Here is a 27353-nt window from a genome sequence, read left to right as displayed (position 1 = left end):
AAGCCCTTTCGATTAGCATCTATCAATTTAAATAAGTGGGAAAAAAACCCTGTTTGGAAATCATTTGGTCCATAATATCCCACTAATGTCACTTCTATATCAAATAGCGTGCCAACAAGAATCACATAACGACCAGTGGGGTCAAGAATTTCCGTTTTGCAAAGAAAGGGGAGATTCTTCCTGAAGGCAATAACTACCCCACGTCGCTTTTCATGAGCATATGCGCCGTGGAAAACAGGGAAATGTGCGCTGAGATATTTTGGTCTAGAAGTGACAGAGCATCTGGTTTCCTGGAGACAGACAATGTCCGCACGACAGGCTTTATAGAAATGAAATGCCTTTGATCGTTTATGTGGAGAATTGAAGCCTTGGACATTATGTGAGATTATTTTTAAGGCAGATGCTGCCATCTGTAGGATCTAATACTTTTATACTGAGTTCTGACCGACAGGGGGAAAGGGAAAGAAGGGCCGGAAGGAAAGGGGTGGGAGAAACAGATTAAGTAAAAAGGGGTATAGAGACAAATATGCATAAAAAATAAAAAAGAGAAAGTGTCCGAAAATCGGCCAAGTAGGGTAGACAGTAGCACAGGGGGTACTACTGATAGAATCCGGGGTCACCAACACCTGGGCACAAAGGTGTGGCTACGGTAATCCATTGAGGTGAACCCCAAGGCGTTGTCATGACAAAGAGGGGGAAACAAACCAGGGATTGTGGATAGAGGGAAGAGAACAATAGTCTCCCAAAACATTCTGCCTCAAATAAAATGGCGGACCAGGCGCGCCGAGGCCTTTACAAACATATGGTCACATTTCAAACATATCTATTAATCAGTGCAGTTGCACATAACCCGCCGCACTGTGTCGCTTGCCGCGGAGCCGCATGCCTGCCACCCACCACCCCCGGTCCCGGGGCGGAGAGTGACAGGCAGGCCGCACCACGGTCAAGAATCCCGACCCTCTTCTGATCAGCATAAGGCCTGGCTGGGCCCATCAATAACCTCAAATTATGGCGCGGGTTGAACCCCTGCGGGCCATACACACCACGCCGCCGAGAGGCAAGGCAGAGTGTGCCTGGCCGGCAAGACAGAAACAGAAAAATGACAACCATATTAATGGAGGAAAGGGTTAGAACCAAATTATTAAACATTGCATTTAGTTAAGCGGTAAACTTTTGTCAGGTTCCGCAAAACATGGCCGCCATAGCAGCCCATTCCTCAGGACATAGTATAGTCTCCGTTGTAGATGGGTCAATACACAAGTTAAAACGTGTTAAAAGTACTCGCCCATCGGCCGGGATCGTCTCGGACAGTTATTCAGTGTAGTTAAACATAACCCGCCGCACTGTGTTGTCCGCCACGGGGCCGCATACCCGCCACCCACCACCCCCAATCCCGGGGCAGTGAGTGACAGGCAGGCCGCACCGCGCCAAGACTCACGTCCCCGTTCCGATCAGCATAAGGCTGGGCCGGGCCCATCAATAACCTCAAATTGTATCGCAGATTGAACCCCTGTGGGCCATACACTCAATGCCGCCAGGAAGAAAGGCAAAGGGTGTCTGGCCGGCAAGACAGAAAAATAACAATGACAACCATATTAATGGAGGGAAGGGTCAGAACCAAATTAATAAACATTGCAATCAGTTAAACGGCAAACTTTTGTCGGATACAGCAAAACATGGCCGCCATGGTTGCCCAATCCTCAGAACAGTCTCCTCTGTAGGTGAGCCAATACACAGGGTGAAACATGTTAAAAAGTACTCATCCATCAGCCAGGATCGTCTCGGACATCAGCAACAACTCCAGCTCTCCCAGGCGGTCTGCGTGGAGGTACCTTATTCCAAATGGGACGTAGCTGCGGCCCGTCCCGGCGTCCCTGAGAAGGTTGGCTTGAGCGTTCAGCGTCAGCCGGTAAAAGCTGCAGGGAGACCAAAATTTGCTTGAGCTCTTCCGCTGAGTTGGCCGAATAATATTTATTATCCAGAGTGAATTGTAGTTTGAAGGGGTATCCCCAGCGATATCTTATCTGGCGATTCTGTAGAACAGCTAGCAGGTTTCTCATATTCCGTCGTTTCTGTATAGTGATCGGGGAAAGATCAGCAAAAATCTGGTATTCGTGGCCTTGAAACATGAGGGTTGGTGATGCTCTGGCCTTCTGGGACAGGGTTTCTTTGGTGGCATAGTAGGTGAGTTTCACCACTATGTCTCGTGGCTTGCCGTCTTGTCGCTTAGGGCCGAGCGACCTATGGATCCGATCCATCTCCAACCTGTCTATTGGAAGGCCCGGTGCCAGCTCTTGGAACAGGGCTGTAATGGAAGAACTAAGGTCCTCATATGTCTCGGGCAAACCTCGTATCCGGAGGTTCCCCCGCCGTGCACGATTCTCAAAGTCCTCTAAACGAAGCATTGTAGAATCCAGGTCTGCTCTCATCGAGTCAAATTCGGCATCGTGCGCGTTCAGAACTTCGATGGTGTCGTCCATCTTGGTTTCCAGGGCATTAGTCCGGGCTCCCAGTTCACGTATCTCTCGGGTAAGATCTCTCGACAGCTTAGACGCGGTAAGTTGCAGTTCTTGCTGCAAGAGCTGTTTAAATTTCTGCAGCAGAGAGGCATCTCTGGTAGTGAACTGGGGTTCAGATAGCTGTGAACCGTCTTCTTGGGAGCCTGCGATGAGCTCAGGCGAGGCCTGTAGTTCGTCTTCAGAAACGGTCGACATGGCGGGCGATGTTGCAATCTCAGGTGTGGGGGCAGGGACGGAGGACTCCGGTGGTTTCAAGTCCTTTCGCCCCACCGCACTCTTCCGAACCATGGACAATCCGGGCAGAAGATCCTCCGGATGGAGGAGAAGGGTAAGTGAGCGAGGGAATTCACCTCAAATATAAGCTTTTTGTAGCTGTTGTGCCCAGGAGTCGCGGAGCTACCTCAGCATGCGGCCATCTTGGTTTGCAGCTCGCGAGCGCCCCCCTCTGCTTCCGATTTTTACGGCCGAAAATAAGCTGTGTCAACACACCCTAAGCCTCAACGTCCCCAAAATATGTTATAAAAAATATTAAATGCCTACATGAAGAAGACATATGGTAAACCTTATTTATTTAAAAATTTGTGCAGTATTATTAACCTTTTTTAGAATCAGGATTTCAAACATTGGTAACCTTAAAGAACTTATCGACCTAAATTTACCGCTAACGTAAAGTATGATGATCTCTTCAGCTCGTGAGATCAGTCTTGTACTTTGTCTGCCGAACTGGCAAGGGGGCGTTTCACTGCTACGGATAGTGTATGAGCTGGGGAGCGCTTACACTGTCCAGAGCAGAGATACCCCCTTGCCAGTTCGGCAGACAATACAAGACTGATCTCACGAGCTGAAGAGATGAGCGCGCATGCGCGCTCTCCTCTCCACAGCTCTTAGGCTATGTTCACACGACCTCTCTTCAGACGTAATGGAGGCGTTTTACGCCTCGAATTACGCCTGAAAAGACGGCTCCAATACGTCGGCATACATCTGCCCATTGCTTGCAATGGGTGTTACGATGTTCTGTGCAGACGAGCTGTCATTTTACGCGTCGCTGTCAAAATACGACGCGTAAAATGACAGCTCGTCAAAAGAAGTGCAGGACACTTCTTGGGACGTTTTTGGAGCCGTTTTCTCATAGACTCTATTGAAAATGGCTCCAAAAACAGCCGAAAAACCGCAGCGAAAAACGTCTGAAAATCAGGTGCTGTTTTCCTTTGAAAACGGCTCCGTATTTTCAGACGTATTTTGTTAATCGTGTGAACATACCCTTACGCTGTCCAGAGCAGAGACGCCCCCTTGCCAGTTCGTCAGTCAATACAAGACTGATCTCACAAGAGCTGAGCGTGCGCGCGCTCCTCTCCACAGCTCTTAGGCCTCATTCACACGGCAGGGTTTCCCGGCCGGGTGCCGGCCGTTCATAAATCGGCCGGCACCCGGCTGCATTAGGAATAATAGACCCCTAATGGGGCTATTCACACGACCGATTTTTTGACGGCCGGAAAATCCGGCCGTCAAAAAATAGGACATGCTCTATCTTTGCCCGGACACCCGGCCGCCCGGCTCCCATAGAAGTCTATGGGGCCGGGTATTACACGGCCATCACCGGAATGTGTTCCGAGTGATGGCCGGGTTTCCCGGCGGTTGCGCTCTATCTCCTCCTCCTCACAGCGCAGAGTGCATGTGAGGAGGAGGAGATGATGCCATTCTGACGAATGGCATCGCTGTACACTGTGTTGCAGGGCCGGGGTGTACAGCAGATGGAGGGAGCGCTGCGCTGGCTCCCTTCCCCTGCTTGTTAAAAGCACCCTGGCTCGGCGACACCTTCGATGGCGCCGCTAGTAGTAGTAGCAGCAGCTGCTGCGGCTGCTACTACTGTAGCGACGCCACTATAGCAGAGCGGGGAGGTATCTCCCCGCTCTGCTATGTGCTAGCCGCACTTTAGCTCCTTGAAGGAGCGGAATCCCCGTTTTTTCGTTGATTCCGCTCCTGGACAGAGCGCTTGATGTCTCTGTCCATATCTGGGCAGTGACATCAGGGGAAACTCCTGAAGCGGAATCCCCGAACACATGGGGATTCCCCTTCAGGAGCTGCCGCTGATGTCACTGTCCGGATCTGCCCGGCCCGGCACGGATGCATAACTTTATGCAAACCGGCCGGGCAAAATGGCCGATTTTACCGGCCGACACTCGGGCTCGGGAACGACCCGGTCGTGTGAATCCCGCCTTACACTGTCCGTAGCAGTGACACGACCCCTTGCCAGTTCGGGTGAAAAGACTGACCTTCAAAGCTGAAGAGAGAGATGGTGCACTTGCTCTTGCTGCAACACTGTCCATATCTGATTGGACAGTGTCACAGCCATAGTAACACGCCCCCTTGCCAGTACACGCCCCGTTGATTGTTCAGGGGGTTATTTAAATATCGGGCGCCAAATGTAACGGCACCGATATCTAAATAACGGAGGGAGGTAGACAAAAAATTTAAAGTGCCCCAGGGTTTGTTCAGACCTCCCCATTACTTGCTGCACTCAGCTGCACACGTATGGGGAGGTGAAAGGTTCTCTTTAAACAAGGAAGAGGCTGCAGCACTCATACAAGTGCCGCAGCCCTTTCAAACAGCTGATCGGCGGGGGTGCCAACGTTCGGATCCCCCACTGATTCTAAAGATAGGCCATCAATTCTAATAACCCCTTTTAATCGAAACGCAACCCATAAACCTACTGAACATACGCATGATGCATTAATACAGCATGGATTTTCTTGGGGTATATCCGTATCGTAATACAGTACCAGCAAAGTAAATGAGATTTCAAGTAACCTACACTTTGCAGAATTTTTCCGCACGTAAATTGACCTCTGGTATATAGTTTATAAAAAAAAAAAGCACCGAAATATGCAGCATAAAATCTGCACCTGTTTCCGAATCAAAAGACTTTTAAAAAATGCCGTATTAAGTGCAGATTTTACTTGGAGAATTACCTGCGTTGATCTGCGGATTTTCTGCACCAGATTACGGCACGTGTGCAGGAAGCCTGAAGGGCTTTCATTTACATACCTCTAGGAAACGCGTAGTAGTCGATCATGATGGTTTTATTCTTACTCACTGGTGTTTTTTAATGGTTGTGGGTGGGAAGCTAAAATATTGATTCAATCAATGTATAAGATAAATGCAAAAGACCGGCTCTCTAGACGACTTATGTCCTATTAATAATAACCACATTTATTAACGTTCTAAAAATGATCACAAATATCACACTTCATGTACATGTGCATATGTGTTACCCAAATATATTAACATGCAATCTGTAATAATAAAAAATGACAAAACATTACGCTACCTATATTCAAATTACAATTGATATTCAAATCTGAATATGTACCCACAAGGGGGGTTAATGTTGGAATATGTTATATAAACCACATGTAACCACGAGCGCCCTATGGTGGGCATAAATGTTCTTGTCCCCAGAGAATGCTTTTATCATGTTTTTCTTATAATTTCTTAATTTAATAGCCCTTCCCTCAGCAGCCATTTTTCGGGTTTTCATTTTCGCTTCTTCCTACCCACCTTTCAAAAGCCATAACTTTAAAAAAAAATAAAAATTCCGATACATCCATATGAGGGCTTTTTTTTTTTTACTGCACTATTTATTGTACCATATAATGTACATGGAGACTGGAAAAGCTGTATTTGTGCGGTGGAATGGGAAAAAAAGCGTTTGTTTTGAGTTTCGTTATTACGGTGTTTACCGTGCAGTAAAAATGACATGTTAAAGGCTATGTACACATTTTGACGTTGTATTTTTTTTTTTTATAAATAAAATTTGTTCATCAGTGTGTTTGGCGCAACTTCCTAAATTAAAAATGTATTTTTACTTTTTGAGATACAGAATACAAAACCGCTGTATCTAGCGCTGAAACCTGTATCTGTCAGGTCAGCGGCACTGATGGTTTAAGTGTCAGCGGGTCCTTCGTGTCTGACACGCAGGTTGGATCTGCTACCGATCACGTCTAAGTTCGTAACTCGGATGTGATCGATTTACAGGTGGATCCTGCGTGTCACTGAGTCAGTCCCACGGACCTGACAGATACAGGTTTCAGCGCTGGATACAGAATACAAAGCAGCTGTACCTCAAAAAGTAAAAATTTATTTTTAATAAAATGTATTTAGGAAGTTGCACCAAACACACTGATGCACAAGTTTGTTTATAAAAAAATATAAGACTGTCAAAGGTATACATAGTCCTTTTTTTTTTTTTTTTACTATTTTTTTAGACTTCATTCCAAAGGTTTTTGATAGGGTTGATTGAGGGCATACCAAATTTGTCAAACCATGTCTTTATGGACCTCTGTGTGTAGGGACTCATGCTGAAAGAGTCAACAATCACTCCAGAGAACACATTTCCAGTGGTGGCGTGCTGTACACCATTCCAGCGACCTTGCTTTCTCCCATTTGCTCGCTTTCTCTTGCGCGCGCTTTCTTTTTTTGTCTCTAAAATTATTGATTACATTGTTGTTTCACTTTTGTCAGATACTGTAAATGAAAATCGTCGAAAGTCAAGTTCTTTTAATGGAGAACTGAATGGCTTCCTTTCTGATCCTGTCGCTCATCCAGATGCCAAAAGCATTGATGCTTCCTTGCTGGACAATGCCCTCCGAAATGTAGATATGCCATTCTCTGACAAGCAAGTGATGTAAGTGACTATTTCTACTCCATTATTTACTTATTACGATGTTCAGACCTGTATTAAAGGGGTTATCCAGGTTTTTATGTGTGTGTTTTTTTTTGCTTTTTTTAAGTACCGTCTGCAAATGACTTAAAACATAAAAAAAACAAGAAGTACTGTCCTATCCTCCCCCGGCGATCCAGCGCTGACACTTCGTGGGTCCTCCCGGTGATTGTCACATGCAGCCAATCAAAGTTTAAGCAGTGATGTGTTGTATTCCTGGCAAAATTTGTCACTGCTGAGCCCTCTGGTAAGCTGCAGGGGGTCACGTGCCGCCTCCATGTAAACCATCACAGGGAGTGTCGTTGCTGGGGGATAGGGGAGTACTGCTTTTTTTTTTTTTTTCAAACTTAGACATTTCTTAAAGAATTTTAAGAACCCGGATAACCCCTTTTAACACACCATAGTATAGTGGTGATTTTTATTTTCCTCTGTTTTTCTCTCATATTCAGCCCATTCTTAGTGGAAGGGAAAAATAACTAAATCACGAGCACAATTTTGTCGCTAGAAACGTTAGTATCAAGTAGGGCTGGACGGTTTTCCCGTTGTGACCACCAAATATGCCTTTTCACGGCAGTCACTAAAGGGCCTTAGTTGGCTATACGGGTGCTCAGCTGTCTTAGATACTGCGGTCAATAGTGACTGCGGGATCTAGGTAGTGTCAGATTGAGGGGACTCCCTCTGCCACCCGATGGTGGCCCGCAAATGCTATTGGGTTCTCAGGCCGTGGTAGAAATGCGTTTTTATGCTTAAAACTGTTGCAAAAGCAATTTTTAAAAAGTGCAACAAAATTGTGCGGTGTTGCTACAGTTTCAGACAAAATACATTTTCATCCTGATGTCTAAACAGAGCTCGACTAAAATGGGATCTGTGCATATCCCACCTGACACGGCTGCACATTAATTTCTAGTAGAAATATAGAAACATGAAAGATTAAATCATCATGTGTTTTTTTTATGACATCGATTTTATTTGGACTGCATTTTTGTGTTTTAGGGAGGCGCTCTATAGTGCTGCTTATTTGAGGCAGTGCTATACAGCGCCCTTCTGAATCACAGATTTGCGCAGTCAAAATAAAATCACATTTTTGCTTTGACTTGGTCTGTTCTCATGGTCTTTGGCCTTGGTCCCTGAGTGACGGGTTTCGTTCTTCAAGAAAGATCGTGTCTCATTTGTGTAGTGTAAAATATAGGTTTATAATTACCTAAACTCGCTGTTTATGCATGAAAGCATTCTTATACGTTATAGCAATGATTCTCTGCTGAAATGGCACGTGTTTTTTTTTTTAAACCACGTAACCTACATATTACTATGAATTACCACAAATTTACGTACTCCTCCTTCAATAAAAATGCTAAAGAACTATTTTTCGGGTAAAGACACGCACATGGGGATGTGCTGTATAGAAATGCACAGCGTCCTGGAACCCGCAGGGAATTCCACCTGAAGCCCGCACCAAATTGTGGTGAAGATTTTCAGCCGCAATCTCTGCTGCAGAGTATTAACCTTTTTATTGACTTTAAAGAGACTCTGTCACCACATTATAAGTCCCCTGTCTCCCGCATAAGGAGATGGGCGCTATAATGTAGGTGACAGCAGAGCTTTTTATTTAGAAAAACGATCTATTTTTACCACGTTAGGAGCGATTTTAGCTTTATGCTAATTTGTTTCTTAATGCCCAAGTGGGCGTGTTTTTACTTTAGACCAAGTGGGCGTTGTACAGAGGAGTGTATGACGGTGACCAATCAGCATCATACACTTCTCCCCATTAATTTAGTCAGCGCATAGTGACACTGCGTTATTCACTATGTGATGTCTTATACTGACATATTAACAATACTGAAGTGTTTAGACAGTGAATAGACATTCCTTCCAGGACGGGATGTCTATTCACAATCCCTGCACTTCGTTAACGTTTCTGTGGTACTTACAGCAGAGCAAGTGTAATCTCGCGAGATCACACTGTAAATGACAGGTTACAGCGAGATTACGCTTTGCTCTGCTGTAAGTACCAAACAAACGTTACGGAAGTGTCGAGATTGTGAATAGACCTCCCTGGCTGGAAGGAATGTCTATTCACTGTCTAAACACTTCAGTAACGTTAATGTCAGTATAAGACAGCACATAGCGAACAACGCAGTGTATTATATATACAATATTTTGAAGCTATTTTAGCTGCAAACGGGGGACCAACTCCACATTAATGCCTAAGAATTTAAAATGAGATGTCATAAGAGCCCCTGTAGATGTCCCAATACTTTTGTCCATATATTTTTTATTTCCCCCGGACCTGTTAATGTGGACATGAAAGTACAGATCACTATATATTGCACTAATCAGCTATATATAGTATTGAAACCACCTGCCTGATGATGTGTAGATCCCCCTCAAACCACCAGAACCGCTCTGACCCATCCAGGCATTGACATGGAGATCATTAAAGTGCTGTAAGGTGTGAGGTTGGGTATCGATGGATCAGACAATTTTTCCTTCACCTCCATAATGGCTGTGATGTATGTTGTGCCTGATTTATTAACCCCTTAGTGACCAGCCTATTTTAGGCCTTAATGAGCAAGCTATTTTTTGCGTTTTTCCGTCGTCGCATTCCGAGAACTATAACTTTTTTTTATTTTTGCATCAATGTAGCTGTATAAGGTCTTGTTTTTTGCGGGACAAGTTGTATTTTTTAACAGCACCATTTTGGGGTACATATAATTTATTTAACTTTTTTAAGGGGGGTAATGGAAAAAAATACACAAGTTTCGCCATTCTTTTTTGCGTCTTAGATTTACACCGTTTGCGGTGTGGTATAAATAACATCTTTATTCAGTGGGTCATTACGATTCTTGCGATACCAACTTTTTATATAGATTTTGTATGTTTTACTACTTTTACTCAGTAAAAACACTATTTTACAATGATTTGTTTTTGTGTTGCCATGTTTTAACCCCTTAATGACCGGGCCATTTTGCACGTTAATGACCAAGGATTATTTTTTGTTTTTTCACGGTCGCATTCCAAGAGTCGTAACTGTTTTTGTATTCCGTCTATATAGCCGTATAAGGGCTTGTTTTTTGCGGGACGAGTATTATGTAATTGCACCATTTTTAGATGCTTATAATATATCGATTAACTTTTATAAACTTTATTTTAGGAGAGAATTGAAAATAAGCAGCTATTCCAGCATTGATTTTCACGTTACAAATTTACGCCGTTTACTATGCAGCGTAAATAACATATTCACTTTATTCTATGGGTCGGCACGATTACGGGGATACCAAATATGTAAAGGTTTTATGTTTTTTCTACGTTTGCACAATAAAAAGCCTTTTAGAGAAAAATTACTTGTTTTTGCATCGCCGCATTCCAAGAGCCGTATTTTATTTTTCCGTCTGTGGTCGTATGTGGGCTTGATTTTTGCGGGATAATGTGTAGTTTTCATTAGTACTATTTTGGGGTACATAGGACTTATAGATTAATTTTTTATGGGGGGAATGGGAGAAAAGAGAATTTTGCCGTTGTTTTTTGCGTTTTTTTTGGACGCCGTTCATCTGGCGGTTTAATTAATGTGTTCATTTTATTGTTCAAGTCGTTACGATCGCGGGGATACCATATATGTGTAGGTGTTATTTGTTTTGACACTTTTACTAAATAAAACCACTTTTTGGGCAAAAAAAGTCGTTTTATTTGATTTTGACTGTAATTTTTTTTATTTTTTTCACCAACTTTATTTAACTGATTGCCATTTTTTTTTTTAGTCCCACCAGGGGACTTCACCATGCGATGTGCCGATCGCATATATAATGCTTTGGTATACTTAGTATTCCAAAGCATTATTGCCTGTCCGTGTAAAACTGACAGGCAATCTGTTAGGTCATGCCTCCGGCATCGCCTAACAGGCAGATGCTGAAAGCAGACCTGGGGGTCTTTGTTAGACCCCCCGCTGCCATGGAAACCCGACAGGGACCCGCGATTTCTCTGCGGGGGCGCCGATGAGGTGTCAGAGGGAGCTCCCCCCTCTGTCAAACACATTAGATGCCGCTCTCACTATTGACAGCGGCATTTAATGGGTTAAACTGCCGGAATCGGAGCGCACTTTGATTCCGGCAGTTGCAGCAGGAGCCAGGCTGTGTATAACAGCCGTGCTCCTGCCGCTGATCACGTGGGTACAGTCTCAGTACCCGCGCCATCACAGGACGGATATATCCGTCCTCCTGCGCGAACTATCAGCTGCTGAGGACGGATATATCCGTCCTTCGGCGTTAAGAGGTTAAGAGCCATAATTGTTTTATTTTTACGACAATGCAGCTGTATGAGAGCTTGTTATTTGCGTGACGACTTCTAGTTTTTATTGGTATCATCTTGGAGTAGATGCGACCTTTTTGATCACTTTTTATCAAATTTTTTTGAAGGCAGGATGAACAGAAAACAGCAATTTTGGAATTGTTTTTTTATTACATTTTTTTCACGGGTGCGGGTTAAATAACATAATCGCTTTATAGGTGGGATCGTTACAGATCCGCCAATACCAAATATGTGTAATGTTTTAATTTTTTGGGGCTTTTTTTTCGTATTAAAGAGGCTCTGTCGCCAGATTTTCAAACCCCTATCTCGTATTGCAGCAGATCGGCGCTGCAATGTAGATTACAGTAACGTTTTTTTTTTTTTTTTAAAAACGAGCATTTTTGGCCAAGTTATGACCATTTTTATATTTATGCAAATGAGCCTTTCTTAAGTACAAGTGGGCGTGCATTGTGTGTGTACATCGGGGCGTTTTTACTTGTTTTACTAGCTGGGCGTTGTGAATAGAAGTGTATGATGCTGACGAATCAGCATCATCCACTTCTCTTCGTTAACACCCAGCTTCTGGCAGTGCAGACACACAACGTGTTCTCCATGTGTACCTTTTTTATTATTTTTTTTTATTTCACATTAATTATTTTTTCAGTCTCACTAGGAGACTTCACTATGCGATCTTTAGATCACAGATATAATGCTTTGGTATACTTTGTATACCAAAGCATTATTGCCTGTCAGTGTAAAACTGGCAGGCATCTATTAGGTGGGGGCCTTTGATAGGCCCATGGCACCCCATCGCTACCGTTGGAACAGGAGCCCCGCTCTCATCAGACAGCCAAGCTCCGGCTCCAGCCTGTACGGCAGACCCATGCAGGACGTTGATTAGGCCGCTGTGAAAAGGTGGCGGCCTAAAATAAAGCCCCTTTAAAGACAGCCGTGAAAAGGCGTATCGGTGGGCATTAAGGGGTCAATTGATTAAAAAAAACACACACATTTTTGATAGCTTTCTTAATTTTCAGCATTTTTTTTTTTACAACTGCCTAAGCTTTTGCACAGTATTGTACCTTAAATGTCAGAAAGGGGTTAAACTAGACCTGGAAATGAACAATAAAAACAGGAGGTAAAATTGCTCACACTGTTTTCAAGAATATGCAGAAAATACTTAAAACTGTCAGTCTTGTAGAAATACTCCAGAAAACACTGGGGTTAATTTCCTGCTGATCTATTTTTTTTGGGCTGGTGAATGGCGTGGGGGGGGGGGGGTGTTTAGAAAAGGAGGCGTGGTTTGACAATCAGTGGGTCCTACTACAGACAGGACGGAAGTGGGAGGTTCCTGCTTTAGCCTGTTGTCTTACAGCCAGACACAGGATAGTGAGGAGAAATCAGGGTGAAATGACAGCTCTTTTGGGAGACAGAGGAGATTTCTTTATATATTAATCAGTATTAATTGCAATCTGCAACAAAATCGGATCATGAGGAGAGAGTAAATGAATGGAGGAATTGCTGGGATATATTTAGGTAGCCCTAATCTAGAAATAGATGCGGCTCCCAGAATATGCCGCTGCCTCTATCTGATGTTTGACACAACCGGTGGATATGTCATAAATGTCTCTGATGGGAAAACCCCTTTAAGTGCATTTTCTATATTTTAGTGTTCTTTAAAAAAAACTATATATATATATATATATATATATATATATATATATATATATATATATATATATATATATATTATATTTATTTATTATAAATAGAAAAACAACCTGGTTTGAATGGAAGAGCGAGACCTATACATCAATTCATTATTAGAAATGGCCTAATTATAAAACGTACTTTTTGCAGTACAAGGTTGAGGTAACTGACAGCGCATAGAGGTTTGAGCTTATTATGTACAAAACCTAGACCTTTTAGGTGTGACTATTTTTACCCAGAAAGCTTAAGGCGACCCTCCGGTCTCAGGACAAAATTATAAATGTGATTGGGTATATGTTGTAATATTATATGATGACCTCAATTTGCCCCCCTATGCCGTGGAACCGCTGTTTTAGAGTCCCTTCTGTGTTGTCTCAATATGGCCACAGCGCTTCTCAGTGAGTCTAAGACGTTCCCTCTGTTCAAGGATTGGGCAGAACTGCTGACCTGAGCAACTCCATCCAGGAACTGTCGGAGTGTCTCAGACTCGTAGTCTAAGAAGCGCTGCAGCCTTTTGGGACCGCACATAGGCAACCCTTAATCGGCGTGTCTACGGCGGAGGGGCAAAACTGGAGGCTATCAGATATTGCTTCTTATACATCATTATATCTAAAATGTTATCCAGGGACAGGGGGGGGGGTGCTTTATATGTGGGCTTTGGTTTGAAAGGGTGTGGGGGCCACATGCACACAGCTATATTACACCTCCGTGTTGTATGTAGCAGTTACAGAGGTACATAGGGTCCTACTGTCTATATGCTTCCTATTGCATGTGGACTTTTTTTTTCTGTTGGATATGGTATGAACGGGACAAATTGTGGCAGGCTATTACGGAATTATTGCTTCTAGGGGAGAATGTCTCTAACGGAGGGCACCATATTACTTAGGGCTCATGCACACGGGCACGGATCTTTCCAGTTGTTCATGGAGGCTGTACAGCTCCCTACAAAGGAGCCGTGTGTACCGCGATATCCTCCCCTAGAAACAATGCTTTTAGGAGAGAGAACCTACATATATATGGAGTCCAAATCCGCATGTCACAATTTTTTTTTCTGTCCGATTCGCATGCAATGTCATAGAAAGGAAGCTCCATATGAAACTATAGGTGTATGGAGATACAGTTGAGGACTCATGATTGCGGTAAAAAAAACAAATGTAAACGCAAGAAAAGCTGTTTTTGGTAATTTCATCTCCCACAAAAAATGTATTACAAGTGATTTAAAAAGTCTCTCTTACCCCAAAATGGTACCAATAGATATTACAGGTTGCGCCACAAAGAATAAGTCCTCCTACCGCTCAATCGACGAAAAATTAAAAAGTTCTGGCGATGCAAAACAAATTTCATTTTTAACAATCAGTTTTTTCCCTTGTAAAATATTAAAAACGATATCAATTTGGCATCACTGTAATCGTATTGATCTGCAGAATAAAGTTAACGTATCATTTTTATTGCCGTACAAACTAAACCTCCAAAAAAATAAAGGAATCAGTTGTTTGTTTTTTTTTCCGCCATTCCACCCCACAAATACATTTTTCCAAGTACGTCATGAAGTACTACAATTCGTCTCACAAAAATCAAGCCCTCATACGGATTTAGCTACGGAAAAATGAAATGATGGCTTTTTGGATGGTGGGGAGGAAAAAATTGAAAAAGTGAAATCCAAAAAATGGCTGCGGCGGGAAGGGGTTAATTTGGCAATTTTATTTTGAGTTTAGGCTTTAAAATACGTTAATTTTGTTAATGATTGCCTTTTACATTTCTTTTTAGCTGCCTCTCCGGGGGTGACTCTCCTCCTTGCATTGAGATTGTAGGCAGAGACGTTGAAATAGTGGCTAGCAGTGATTCTAATATTTGTAGCAAAGCAAGAGGAAGCAACAAGGTAAGAACTTTAAATTAATTACTTAAAGGTGAAGTGTACATACTGATTGATTGATTTTTTTTTTTTATTTAACGTTAGCTTTGTGAAAATAAAAGAAAATATATATATATATATATATATATATATATATATATATAATTTGTGTGTGTATAAGTAGGTGTACAGGGGGAGATTTTTCAGTCTAATTACAATTTTGGGAGGCAATTCTGAATGAAGAAACACAAGTTTGTGGCATTATTAGAAAAATAAGTTGGTCCGATGAAGCCGACTTCAAACTTTCAGGTGCTGTTAATAGGCACAGCTGTGTTGATTACTCAACAGAAAACCCCCTCGCAACAATTGAAGAACCGTTGAAACAACCTGGGGTTACGGTTTGGACGGCTATTTCATGTAAAGGGTTAATTGGACCGATCTTCTACAATACAACGGTTACCTCAGACCTGCACTTTGACGAGCTCCGAGAAAATGTAATACCACAATTGGAGCGTGAAAATGATGACTTCTATTTTCCGCAACATGGAGCCCCTCCTCACTAGGCTTTAGCGGTGCGTCATTTTTCTTTATGAAAAATGACCCAGTAGGTGGATCGGTAGATGAGGCCGGGATGATTTGGCCAGCACGATCACCAGACTTTACTCCAGTGGACTTTTTCTTTTGGGGAGTTATGATATATAAGGTATATTTAAGAAAAACCACGCATGGTTGATAACATGATGCAGTTTATAAAAGAAGCATGGCAAGAAATATATGCCAATAACGAACTTTGTGCCAAAGTGTGAGTGTAAAAACTAGATTACAGCAATGTGTAAATAGTGAGGGCGACAATGTGGGCATATAAGACCTTGTACTTCAATAGATGTTGCTTCAATAGTATTTTCGGCCAACCTAATGAAATGAAATATTAGAATTTTTCATCTAAATCGAGAGTTATATACAAAAGAGGTGTGTTTTTTGTTTTTCTATCCCCTTTTTGAGACCTCGTATTAATGGCTAGGAACAGAGATCGCTCTGATCCTGCCTGTTTAACCACTTAGATGCCACGGTCAATAGCGATCGCGGCATCTAAGCCGTTAGAAATAGTGGGCGGTCCCCTTTCCCACAGCCCATCAGCCTCTGGCGATCGCTGGTTCAAATCCCTAAGGGAAATAATAAAGTGTAAATAATTTTGTTTTCAGTAGTGTACAAAAAATGTAAATAAATTAGAAGTTCAAAAAACACCACTTTTCCCATTTTTCCCTCTAAAATGTAAAAAAAATAATCCAAATTGGTGGTATTGCCTCATCCGTAAAAGTCTGAGCTATTACAATATAACATTATTTAAATCTAACGGTGAACGCCTTAAAAAAAAAAAAAAAAAAAAGATATTTTTTATTCGTCCAGGCATCATCTACCGATGACGCCAAGCATTGTACACCATAGTATTGTTCAGTTTATGGAAGATTCTTGTAAATTGCAAGCGGATTTGAACACACTTGGTAAATGAAGTTTAACCCCTTAATGACCGGGCCTGAAAAGACGTTAATGACCAGCTCAATGTTTCTGTTTTTGCCTCTCTGCGCTTCAGCAGCCATAACTTTTTTTTATTTTTTCATTGACGTGGCTGTATGAGGCCTTGTTTTATGCGAGAAAAATAGTATTTTTTTTTCCCACAGATTGGTGGTAAAAAAATTTTTTTTTACGCCGTTAATATAGGAAAAAGCGATTCTCGGAATAGTTTTTTTTTGTTTTTTATCCCGTTCACATTTAACGCTAAATGACCCATTAGATTAATTCTTCAGGTTATTACGATCGTGTAGATACCTAATATGCATAGGTTTTTTGTTTTTATTTAGTGTAGGGGCAATACAATTTATTTTATGCAAAATAAAGACTCTTTTTGGGACTTTTTTTATTTATTTATTTGTTTTTGTTTTTTTTTTTTTTTATCCCATCAAGGGATAACTTTATTTGTAACTTTATTTTTTACTTGTAATTTATTAGCATACTCCTGTATGCTAATACATTACACTGTGTCACTATGACACAGGCTGCTGATCGGGCAGCACATAGTGTGCCCGAACAGCAGGCACACGGAACAGACAGCCCTGGGGTCCTTTGTAGGTCCCCAGGGCTGACTGCAGAGGGATTCCCCGGTGTTTGATCGCATCACTGGAATCCCGGTGATGCGATCAAAGAGGGGAATTCCCTTTGATCTTGCCGCGGTCACGGACCGCGGTAATCAAAGAGTTAAACAGCTGGGGTTGGAATGTTTGCCGACCCCAGCTGTGTTCAGGAGGCTGCTCTAAGATCAGGAGCTGTTAGTAACAGCTCCTGCTTAGAGGACGAGCACTCTCACGAGCGCTCATCAGCCTGATCTGCAGCGACGCCAAAAGACGTCTCTGTAGATTAAGCACCCGCACCGCCTGACGTCAAAAGACAGTGGGCGGTCGGGAAGGTGTTAATGTAGATAAATGTAAAGTTATGCATCTGGGTACAAACAACATTCATGCAGCATATGTCCTAGGGGAGATACACTGGGGGAGTCACTTGTTGAGAAGGATCTGGGTGTACTTGTAAATCATAGACTAAATAACAGCATGCAATGTCAATCTGCTGCTTCAAAGGCCAGCAAGATATTGTCGTGTGTTAAGAGGCATGGACTCGTCGGACAGGGATGTAATATTACCACTTTACAAAGCCTCATCTAGAATATGCAGTTCAGTTCTGGGCTCCAGTTCATAGAAAGGATGCTCCTGGAGTTGGAAAAAATACAAAGAAGAGCAACGAAGCTAATAAGGGGTATGGAGAATCTAAGTTATGAGGAAAGATTAAAAGAACTAAACCTATTTAGTCTTGAAAAGAGACGACTAAAGCCTTATTCACACGAGCGTATTTTACATACGTGTTACGCGCGTTAAAACAACGGATGTCACACGGACCTATGCAATTCAACGGGGCCATTCAGACATTAACTGTTTTTTCCACTCCTGTCCTATTCTTGTGCATTTTTTTTTGTGCATCACGCACCCATTGAAGTCTATGGGAGCGGGAAAAAACCGGACAGCACACGGACATCATACGTGTGCTGTGTGTGATTCACGCAACAGTTGCAAAGAAATGAGGAAAAAAAGCCACCTACTTCAGTTTATTTTGCTGACATAAAAAACGCGTGACATACTGATAACATACGTGCGTAAAAAACGCGGACACGCACCGTACACAGATGTAAAAAAAAACTGCAACGCAAGAAAAACGCTGCATTTTTTACGCGCGCAAAACTGACACATTTGTGTGAATAAGGCTTTAGGGGGGGACATGATTAACTTCTATAAATATATGAATGGCACATACAAAAAATATGGTGAAATCCTTTTCCATGTAAAAGCCCCTCAAAAAACAAGGGGGCACTCCCTCCGTCTGTAGAAAAAAGTTTCAACCTACAGAGGCGACAAGTCTTCTTTACTGTGAGAACGGTGAATTTATGGAATAGTCACTGCAGGAGCCGTCACAGCAGGGACAGTAGATGGCTTTAAAAAAGTGTTAGATAATTTCCTAGAACAAAAAAATATAAGCTCCTATGTGTAGAAATTTTTCCCTTCCCTTTTCCCATCCCTTGGTTGAACGTGATGGACATGTCTTTTTTCAACCGTACTAACTATGTAACTATATATTCCTTGTGAAACAACTATGAAGCGTTTTTCCCTAGAATTTTGCGCTGTACCATTACTCTGTTATTCCTGATAGAAATGTATAAATTGACAATGGGGTGTTGCTAGTTTGGGGTGTGTCATTACACCGGCTAAGGCCTTGTGCACACGAACGTGGATTTGCGGCCACATACGATCTCCAATCGCAGATCGTATAGAACACATTCTATCCTATGGGCCAACGCACACGACTGTCTTTTCCACGGTTCGTGCATTGCCTGGACCGCAGAAAAAAAAAGACATGTCATTTTACAGACTGCAATTGCAATCCAGGATCCTGGAAGTCAATGCACATCTTGTGTGTACACGGTTCGTGATTGCGGATGTCACTCCGCGGCTTATCAATGCCGTAATCACGGACTGTGCACACGACTACGGTCTAGGCAAAACCGCACCATATGAATACACCCTGACCAGATTAAATCAGTTCAGACAGTCAGGCTGTGTAGGGACGCAGTACTTTGACAACGTTAATGGTAACACCCAGTTGTCCATTTATTTATAATGACCAGAATGGCAAACTGCAGTTCTAATAAAAAGTTCTCATGAATTGTGATTTTATGGGAATAGAAGTATTTACTAAAATAGACCTGTCGGGAACGGTGACAGATCCTCTTTAAGGGAACCTGTCGGCATGTTCATGCTGCCCTAACCTCAGGAAGCGTGATTTAGCGACCTGATTAAACGACACTATAGTGTTGGATTCTTTTGTTTTATTAATGCATTTATTGCTACGTTGTTCCTTCTTACCTAGGTAAAAATACAGCCTGTGGCGAAATATGACTGGGAACAGAAATACTACAATGGAAATCTGATTGCTGTGTCTAATGCCTACCTTGCATATGCTACAAGAGGTATTATGGTTTTTGTTTTGTTTTTTCAAAATGCTAATGTCATTTTTTTTTTTTTTTCCCCCCCTCCTCCTCTGTCCATATAAACCAATCTTTAAAAGAAAAGTTTTCTGAAAAATGGGGGAAGCACCGCATTATTTTTAATTTTAATAAAAACAATGTGGGGGTCCCTCATTTTTCATAACCAGCCAGATAAAATAAATCATCAGCAGGTTAGCAATGCCTGGGTGGGCAGGGCCACGGCTTTTGTCCATGCCCAGCCTGATCATACAAGCCTGCGGCCGCTCCGGTAGCCGTATGTCACTTAAAGGGTAACTAAACTTTTGACAAGCTTCTGTCATGTCACAGTGACACAAGTTTTGATTTGGTGGGGTCCGAGCACTGAGACCCCCACCAATCGCTCAAACTACGCAATAGCAGTGGTCATGAGAGCGCTCAGTTGCTTCGTGTCTGTTCAGCTTTTTCCGGAACTCAATGTATCTGAGTACGGGCTCAATAGAATGTCTATGAGCCCGTACTCCGATACATCGGATTTACGGAAAAAGCCGAACAGACACAAAGCGGCTTAGTGCTCACACGAGTGCTTCGGTGGAGCGATTGGTGTGGGTATAACTGCCCGGACCCCACCAATCAAAACTTCTGACATGTCGCTATGACATGTGAGAAATTTGTCAAACCTTTCGTTACAATTAAGATGGCCGGTTACTGGCTCGTACCCGGTATTCCTGGTGGCGATGGGTACTAGGGTAATAATGGGGGGTTAGTGCTAGCCCTTTTACTGGCTAACACTAAGCCCCAGCCTGAGTAATGGACATTGTCAATCCGACAGCAGCCATTACTAAGGCAGTAAGAAAGTATTAACCAAAAACTCCCTCACACAAACATCTTTGATCAGTTTATTTAAAAAAATAAAAAAAAACAAAACAAAAAAAAACGGAGATCGAAGTAGTCAAACTAATCTATGATGTAGTTCAAATGGTCTAGCCGAACCTGCAAAACAAAAAAAGTTAGCAGCATGAAAAAAAAAATTACAAAAAAATTATACTCACCTACAGCAGTCTTCTGTCTTCTCCCCTGTGCCACAATAAAAAGTAGGTTTATGAAAAATAATTCTCCTTCATGTAACTGCTACTTGTCAACTAAAAAAAATGTTTCCTCATGGTGGAGTACAAGAAAGTCACATGAGAATATAACTAGAAAACATAATGAAAGCAAATACATTAAAACATAACCTGTAACAGTATTGTAGGTATACTTGCCAGTAAGTAACTTACTTGCATACATTACAATTCTTATCCACAACCTCAGACTCTTCTGACCATTCTCCCTCCGAGTGTCTGTTTTCCACCCCCTGCCAGTTCCTGGATCATTTTGCTGCCTGGCTTCCACCTTTCTTGTCCTCTGAAACACCCACTGTCGTTATGGGTGACTTTAACAGCCCCATTGATAACCCAATCTACTCATCTGCCTCCCAGCTTCGATCTTTAAAGAGGCTCTGTCACCAGATTATCAAACCCCTATCTCCTATTGCATGTGATCGGCGCTGCAATGTAGATAACAGTAAAGTTTTTTTGTTTTTGTTTTTTTTTGAAAAACGATAATTTTTGGCCAAGTTCTGAGCAATTTTATATTTATGCAAATGAGCCTTTCTAATGGACAACTGGGCGTGTTTACTTGTTTCACTAACTGGGCGTTGTGAATAGAAGTGTATGATGCTGACATATGATGCGGACACTTCTATTCACAACGCCCAGCTAGTAAAACAAGTAAACACGCCCAGATGTTACAAACACAAGACACGCCCAGTTGGAAATAACAGAAAACACGCCCAGTTGTCCATTAGAAAGGCTAATTTGCATAAATATAAAATTGCTCATAACTTGGCCAAAACGGATCGTTTAAAAAAAAAAAAAAACAACGTTACTGTTATATACATTGCAGTGCCGATCACATGCAATAGGAGATAGGGATTTGATAATCTGGTGACAGAGCCTCTTTAACCTTCTCCCTAGGTTCTTTACAATTTACTAATTCTCCTACACATGAAGGGCATTTAGTTGATCTGGTTTCTGGCTCTGCTCAGTTTCTGACTTTATTAGTTCTCCTCTCCCGCTTTCTCAAACCACAACCTTCGCTCCTTTACTATCAAAAATTCTCTGCCTCGTCAGGACGTGCCTACCTATCAGACATACAGAAATATACATATCAACACTGAGCAACTCCTCAGTCTACAGACCTCATTGTTCCCCATCTCTTCCCACTCCTGTTCCTGATCTGGCTGCCAAACATTACAATGAAACGCTCAAAATTGACTTGGATGAAGCAGCCACCCCCTACACTCCGCGCTTCCCGACTCATACAGCGACAAACTCTGCACATGCCTCAATCCCGCTTTCTTCAGCTGTGCTCGAGGTACGGTGCTGGAATGTTAGCAGATTTCCTCCATTACAAGTTCATGTTCAAAACTTACAACTCTGCCCTACTCCATGCCAAACAAGTCTATTTCACCTCTCTCGTCTACACATGATCTTATTAACGGCTCTTTGATATTTTTCATTCCCTCTTTATTCCTAAAGTTCAGACGCCTATCACAGATCTCAGTGCTGTAGACCTGGCTACTTATTTTACAGTTAAAATTTGACGACATCCAGCAGGATAATATCTCCCAGTCCCCTAGTAGCATCGATCCTTTTCCCTCCCACACATCGTCCTTCTCTTTCAGCATTTGACCCAATAACAAAGTAGTAATCTCTAGCTCCTCTCTTTCTCTTACTACTGCCTGCATTAGTGATCCTATCCCCTCGTCAAGTCTCTTTATTTCCCTCTTTTTAACATGCTGTTTAACCACATTACTGAAAAAGCCCCCACCTCTTAACCTGTCCTGTGCCGCTAACTACCGATCGGTTCCTAATCCATCCTTCATTTCTAAACTCCTGGAACACTTGGTCCACTCTAGCCTAATACGGTATCTCTATGCTAACTTTCCTCTCGACCCATTACTATCTGGTTTTGCAATCTACATAAACTGTCCTTACTATAGTCTCAAATGATTTCCTGCCCAATCTTATGATCACTGCTCTCCATTGATTCTTCTGGATCTCTCTGACGCTTTAGACCACCAACTACTACTCCATATTCTCCACTCTATATGCATTAAGGAAATTGCTCTCTCTTGGGTTTCTCCCTAGCTCTCTGAGTGCTCGTCCAGTGTATCATTTTGGTGGTTCTTCTCTTCTCCACTTGGGGTTTCTCAGGGATCAGTCCTAGGTCCTCATCTTTTCTCACTACACATCCCCTATTGGACAAACCATCAGCAGATTTGGCTTCCAGTACCATCTCTACGCTGATGACACCCAATTCTATACCTCTTCCAGTGACATCACCCCGGCTCTAATACAAAACACCAGTGATTGTCTGTCAGCTGCCCTCAACATCATGTCCTCTCTGTATGTGAAACTGAATCTTTCTAACACTGAGCTCCTTGTGTTATCACCATCTACTAACCTCCCTAAACAATCTCATTGTGTTGTACTACCGTGACTTCTAGGTAGCCCGCCCTGTGTCTTGGGGTTCTGTTTTACTCAGATGTTTCCTTTACTCCTTATATTCAATCGCTTGCACACTCCTGTCACCTTCACACCACCCTTTTCTTATGGTGTAAACTGCCAAAACCAATCCAATCTATCCTTTTTACAGCAGCCAGGCTCATCTTTCTGACCATCTGCTACACCACTGGCCTCCACCCTTTGGCGGTCACTGCACTGGTTGCCCATTCATCTTAGAATAAAATTTAACAGGTTCCCGACCGCTGGCCGTATTTATACGGCCAGCGGTCAGGGTCTCTGAAGTCCGCCGTATAGACTATTTACGGCGGCACTTCAGAGACTGTGCACGCGCGATCGCGTGCACACAGCTCTGTGCCCTGGCTGTTGCTAACAGCCATGGGCACTGGGCAGAATGTCAGGGGTCAATCTTTTGGCCCCTGAACATGTGATCGCTGTGACAACCAATCACAGCGATCACATGCATTTCTGCATAGAAAACAGTGTGCACGCAGCCCTGTGCCCACGCTGTTACCAACAGCTCTGGGCACTGGGCAGAGTATCAGGGACCAATCTGATGGTCCCTGAACATGTGGTCGCTGTGAAAACCTATCACAGCGACCACATTTGTTTTATTTTGACTTTTCTGGCAGTAAATCTCCTGCCTCTTTTTCTTCTCCTCAAACATTGTTTCAGTTTGAGGAGAAGAAGAGACTCGGGAGAATTGCTGCCAGAAGATTACAGTTACACAAAAAATACAGTTACACTCTAAAACATTCTCTGTATAGATAGATAGAAATCTATCTATCCATCTATCTTTTTTTCTATCTACCTTTCTATCTTTTATTCTATTAGAATAGGCAGGTAGGGAGTATATAATTATATATATATATCCACATATATATAATATATATAGCAATAGCGGTTTATTTTTTTGTTCGCGGTAGTGTAGATATATATACCAGTTAGTTTGTGTGTTTTATATAAAAAAAAACAACTATTTGTTTAGTTAGTGTTAGTGTTAGTTACGTTATGGCGAGGAAGTTGTTTAGCGCCGAGGAGGCATACGCCATGCTGTGGTCTGAGTCGGAGACCGCATCAGAGATGGCGTCCGAGATGGAACCTGTTTTAGGTAGTGACGATGACAGCGTCACTTCAGGTTCATCTTCAGGGGACGTTGTCCCTGATGCAGTTGAAACTGCAGAACTTGAAAGCGCAGGGCCAAGTAGCGCTGTAGCACGGGACAGCCTGGTCCCTTCAGTTCAGGCTCTTGTATGGGCACCTGCCCCATCTTTTGGGCCTAGAATCGACGGATTTACTGCCACCCCTGGCATAACCGTGGACAATACAAATTTTGTCCAAATGGATTACTTCCATTTATTTAAAACGGACGACATCCTAAATCAGATTGTCCACGAAACAAATTTATATGCCACTCAATATATAAGGCAGAAACCTTCATCCACCCATGCCAGAGATTGGACGCCCACCAATTTGCTGGAATTAAAAAAAAATTTGGGGCTCACCCTAAATATGGGTATTGTCAAAAAGCCCTCCATTAGGTCTTACTGGTCAACAAGACCCGCCCAAGCCACCCCAGTATATTCTGCAGTAATGCCCAGGTCTCGTTATGAGACAATAATGAGGTTCCTCCACTTCAATGACAACGCACAGGCCCCCCCAAGTACCGTTGCAAACCGGGATCGGTTGTTCAAAATAAGACCGCTAATAAATTCCCTGAATTTATTTCTGCAACTCTACACCCCTGAGCAGAATGTAAGTGTGGACGAATCCCTCCTCAACTTTCATGGCAGACTTAGCTTTCGCCAATATCTACCTTCAAAAAGGGCAAGATATGGCGTTAAGCTCTACAAATTGTGTGAAAGCGGGTCAGGATATACCACTGCCTTCAGGATTTATGAAGGGCGGGACCGCACAATAAATGTTCCTGGATGCCCCCCTGATCTTTCCACCAGCAGTAAGATCGTGTGGGAGATAATGCAGCCTCTGCTTCACAAGGGGTACCACCTGTACTGTGATAATTTTTATTCCAGTGTGCCCCTGTTTAGGCATTTGCATGCTGCAAGGACTGGGGCATGTGGTACCATGCGCAAAAACCGAATTGGTTTTCCACAGCAATTAGTGGGGAAGCGCATGGTAAAGGGGGACTCCTGTGCTTATGCATCTGAAGAATAGTTGGCGGTCAAGTTCAGGGATCGCAAAGATGTGTATGTGCTAAGCACGATTCATACCGCAGGAACAGTGGCAGTGAGGGAAAGAGGGGCAACATCGGACAAGCACAAACCAGTGAGCGTGTCCGAATATAACAAGTACATGGGGGGGGTGGATTTAAGCGACCAGGTTTTACAGCCCTATTTAGTAAAACGCAAAACTAAAACCTGGTACAAAAAGGTGGCCATTTATTTGTTACAGGTGGCCATCCACAACTCATTTGTGCTCTATAAAAAAAACAGAGGCAGAGACACATACCTGGATTTCCAGGAAAAAATTATTGAAGGCCTCATTTTTGATGTTCAGGACACCCGAGAATGCCCCCAGTCTGAGGATGTCACGCGACTGACTGAAAGACACTTCATCAGTCGTATTCCCCCAACACCAACCAGAAGCAACCCTCAGAAAAAGTGCCGCGTCTGCAGAAAAGACGGGCACCGCAAAGATTCCCGATATTTCTGTCCATCATGTCCCTCACAACCAGGCCTGTGCATTGAGCCATGTTTTAAAAAATACCACACTGTTCTGAATTATTAGATTTTAGTTAATTCGTTGAAAATATATTTGCCCTACATTACGTTTTTATTTTTCCCCTGATTTTACTCCAAGGGTGAGGGAGGGAATGGGTGGGTGGGGGGTGGATGTCATGTTTGCATATTCTCTAAAGTTCATCTGCTGGAGAGCTCCATTTGCATAAACCTGCAATTTCTTATTTTAGAAAACCCCAAAAAATAAATTCCCATTATACCCCTAGATGAATATTTTGGGATTTCTGCTTCAAGAGCAGATATTTTGGAAGTGTTATAGAAACTCTGTTGAGTTTTGTAAAACCAGCTTTGAAAAAAAGCGATTTGTGAAATAAGCTTCTTCTATCGTCCGCCCTCCTACTTCTCTGTGAGATAAATAAGACACACATATTTGGTATCCCCATGCTCAGGAGAAGTGGAAGAATGTGAAAGGAGATGAGTTTTGGTTTCAACTGTGTTTTTATTGAAAATTTTTCAAAAATATACATATAACTTAGAACAGCATGAAGGGCCATGCAATTCACATAGTAAGACAGTAACTTTCAGTAGACAGACAAAACATCTGGGAAAAAACACAGGGGTTTAAGAGGGTGAGGGGGGGGGGATAGTCGGAGCTCCACCTACCACCTAATCTTGAGTTCCCTGTATCCAATACTTGTCCCACGGGTCCCACACCACTTTGAACCTGTCCAGTTCATTGTCAATAGAGGCCGTCATATGCTCCATTGTACGTATTTCCCTAATTCTAGTTACTAAGTCGATGTAGGAGGGAGGGGTTGTCTGTCTCCATTTCCATGCTATCAACGTCTTAGCGGCTGTGAGAAAGTGTCGGAAGAGTCGAGCTGGTGATTTCCCCAAAGACCTAGGGGGAACATTTAGGAGGTAATGAAGAGGATCTAAGGGAATATCCTGCTGCAACACCGCCAATGCCAAGTTCTTAACTTCCAACCAATACTGTTGTACCAGTGAACAGCTCCAGAAAATATGGAACAGATCACCTCTCTGACCTCTACAACGCCAGCATTCCGACGGAATACCCGGATTGAAGCTATGCAGAAAGGCAGGGGTGTGGTACCAAAACATAAGGATTTTATATTGGTTTTCCTTATATGCAGTGCAGATGGAGGTTTTAGCTGCTTGCGACCAAATAATCTGCCACAATGAGAGCGGGATGGATTTATTCAGTAAGGCCTCCCACTTCAACATGTATCTATGCCCAGGCGGAGGGGAACCCTCCGGGGATAGCAATAATGCATAAATGGCTGAGATAAGCCCCCTAGTGGTGGTAGCATACCGACATAACCTTTCGAAGCTTGTAGGTGCAGTAACCCGCGTGGATCTAAAAGTTTGCTGCATGTAATGTCTAACCTGAAGATAGTGAAAGAACGCAGCGGAGGGAATATTATGAT

General features: G+C 42.8%; 1 protein-coding gene across 1 annotated transcript in view; it reads left to right on the top strand.

The window, feature by feature from the left end:
- EDC4 (enhancer of mRNA decapping 4) overlaps window positions 1-27353 on the top strand; it is a 203121-nt gene that overhangs the window by 7510 nt on the left and 168258 nt on the right. Inside the window, exons 2-4 of the mRNA XM_075837480.1 lie at window positions 7041-7203; window positions 14995-15106; window positions 19547-19646. Coding sequence (XP_075693595.1) covers window positions 7041-7203; window positions 14995-15106; window positions 19547-19646 — 375 coding nt within the window. The remainder of the gene's footprint in view (window positions 1-7040; window positions 7204-14994; window positions 15107-19546; window positions 19647-27353) is intronic.

Source organism: Rhinoderma darwinii, chromosome 9, assembly GCF_050947455.1.
Source record: "Rhinoderma darwinii isolate aRhiDar2 chromosome 9, aRhiDar2.hap1, whole genome shotgun sequence".
Classification (NCBI taxonomy): Eukaryota; Metazoa; Chordata; class Amphibia; order Anura; family Rhinodermatidae; genus Rhinoderma; species Rhinoderma darwinii.
The sequence above is the reverse complement of the archived record's forward strand: the minus strand, read 5'-3'. Positions and strand labels throughout refer to the sequence as shown.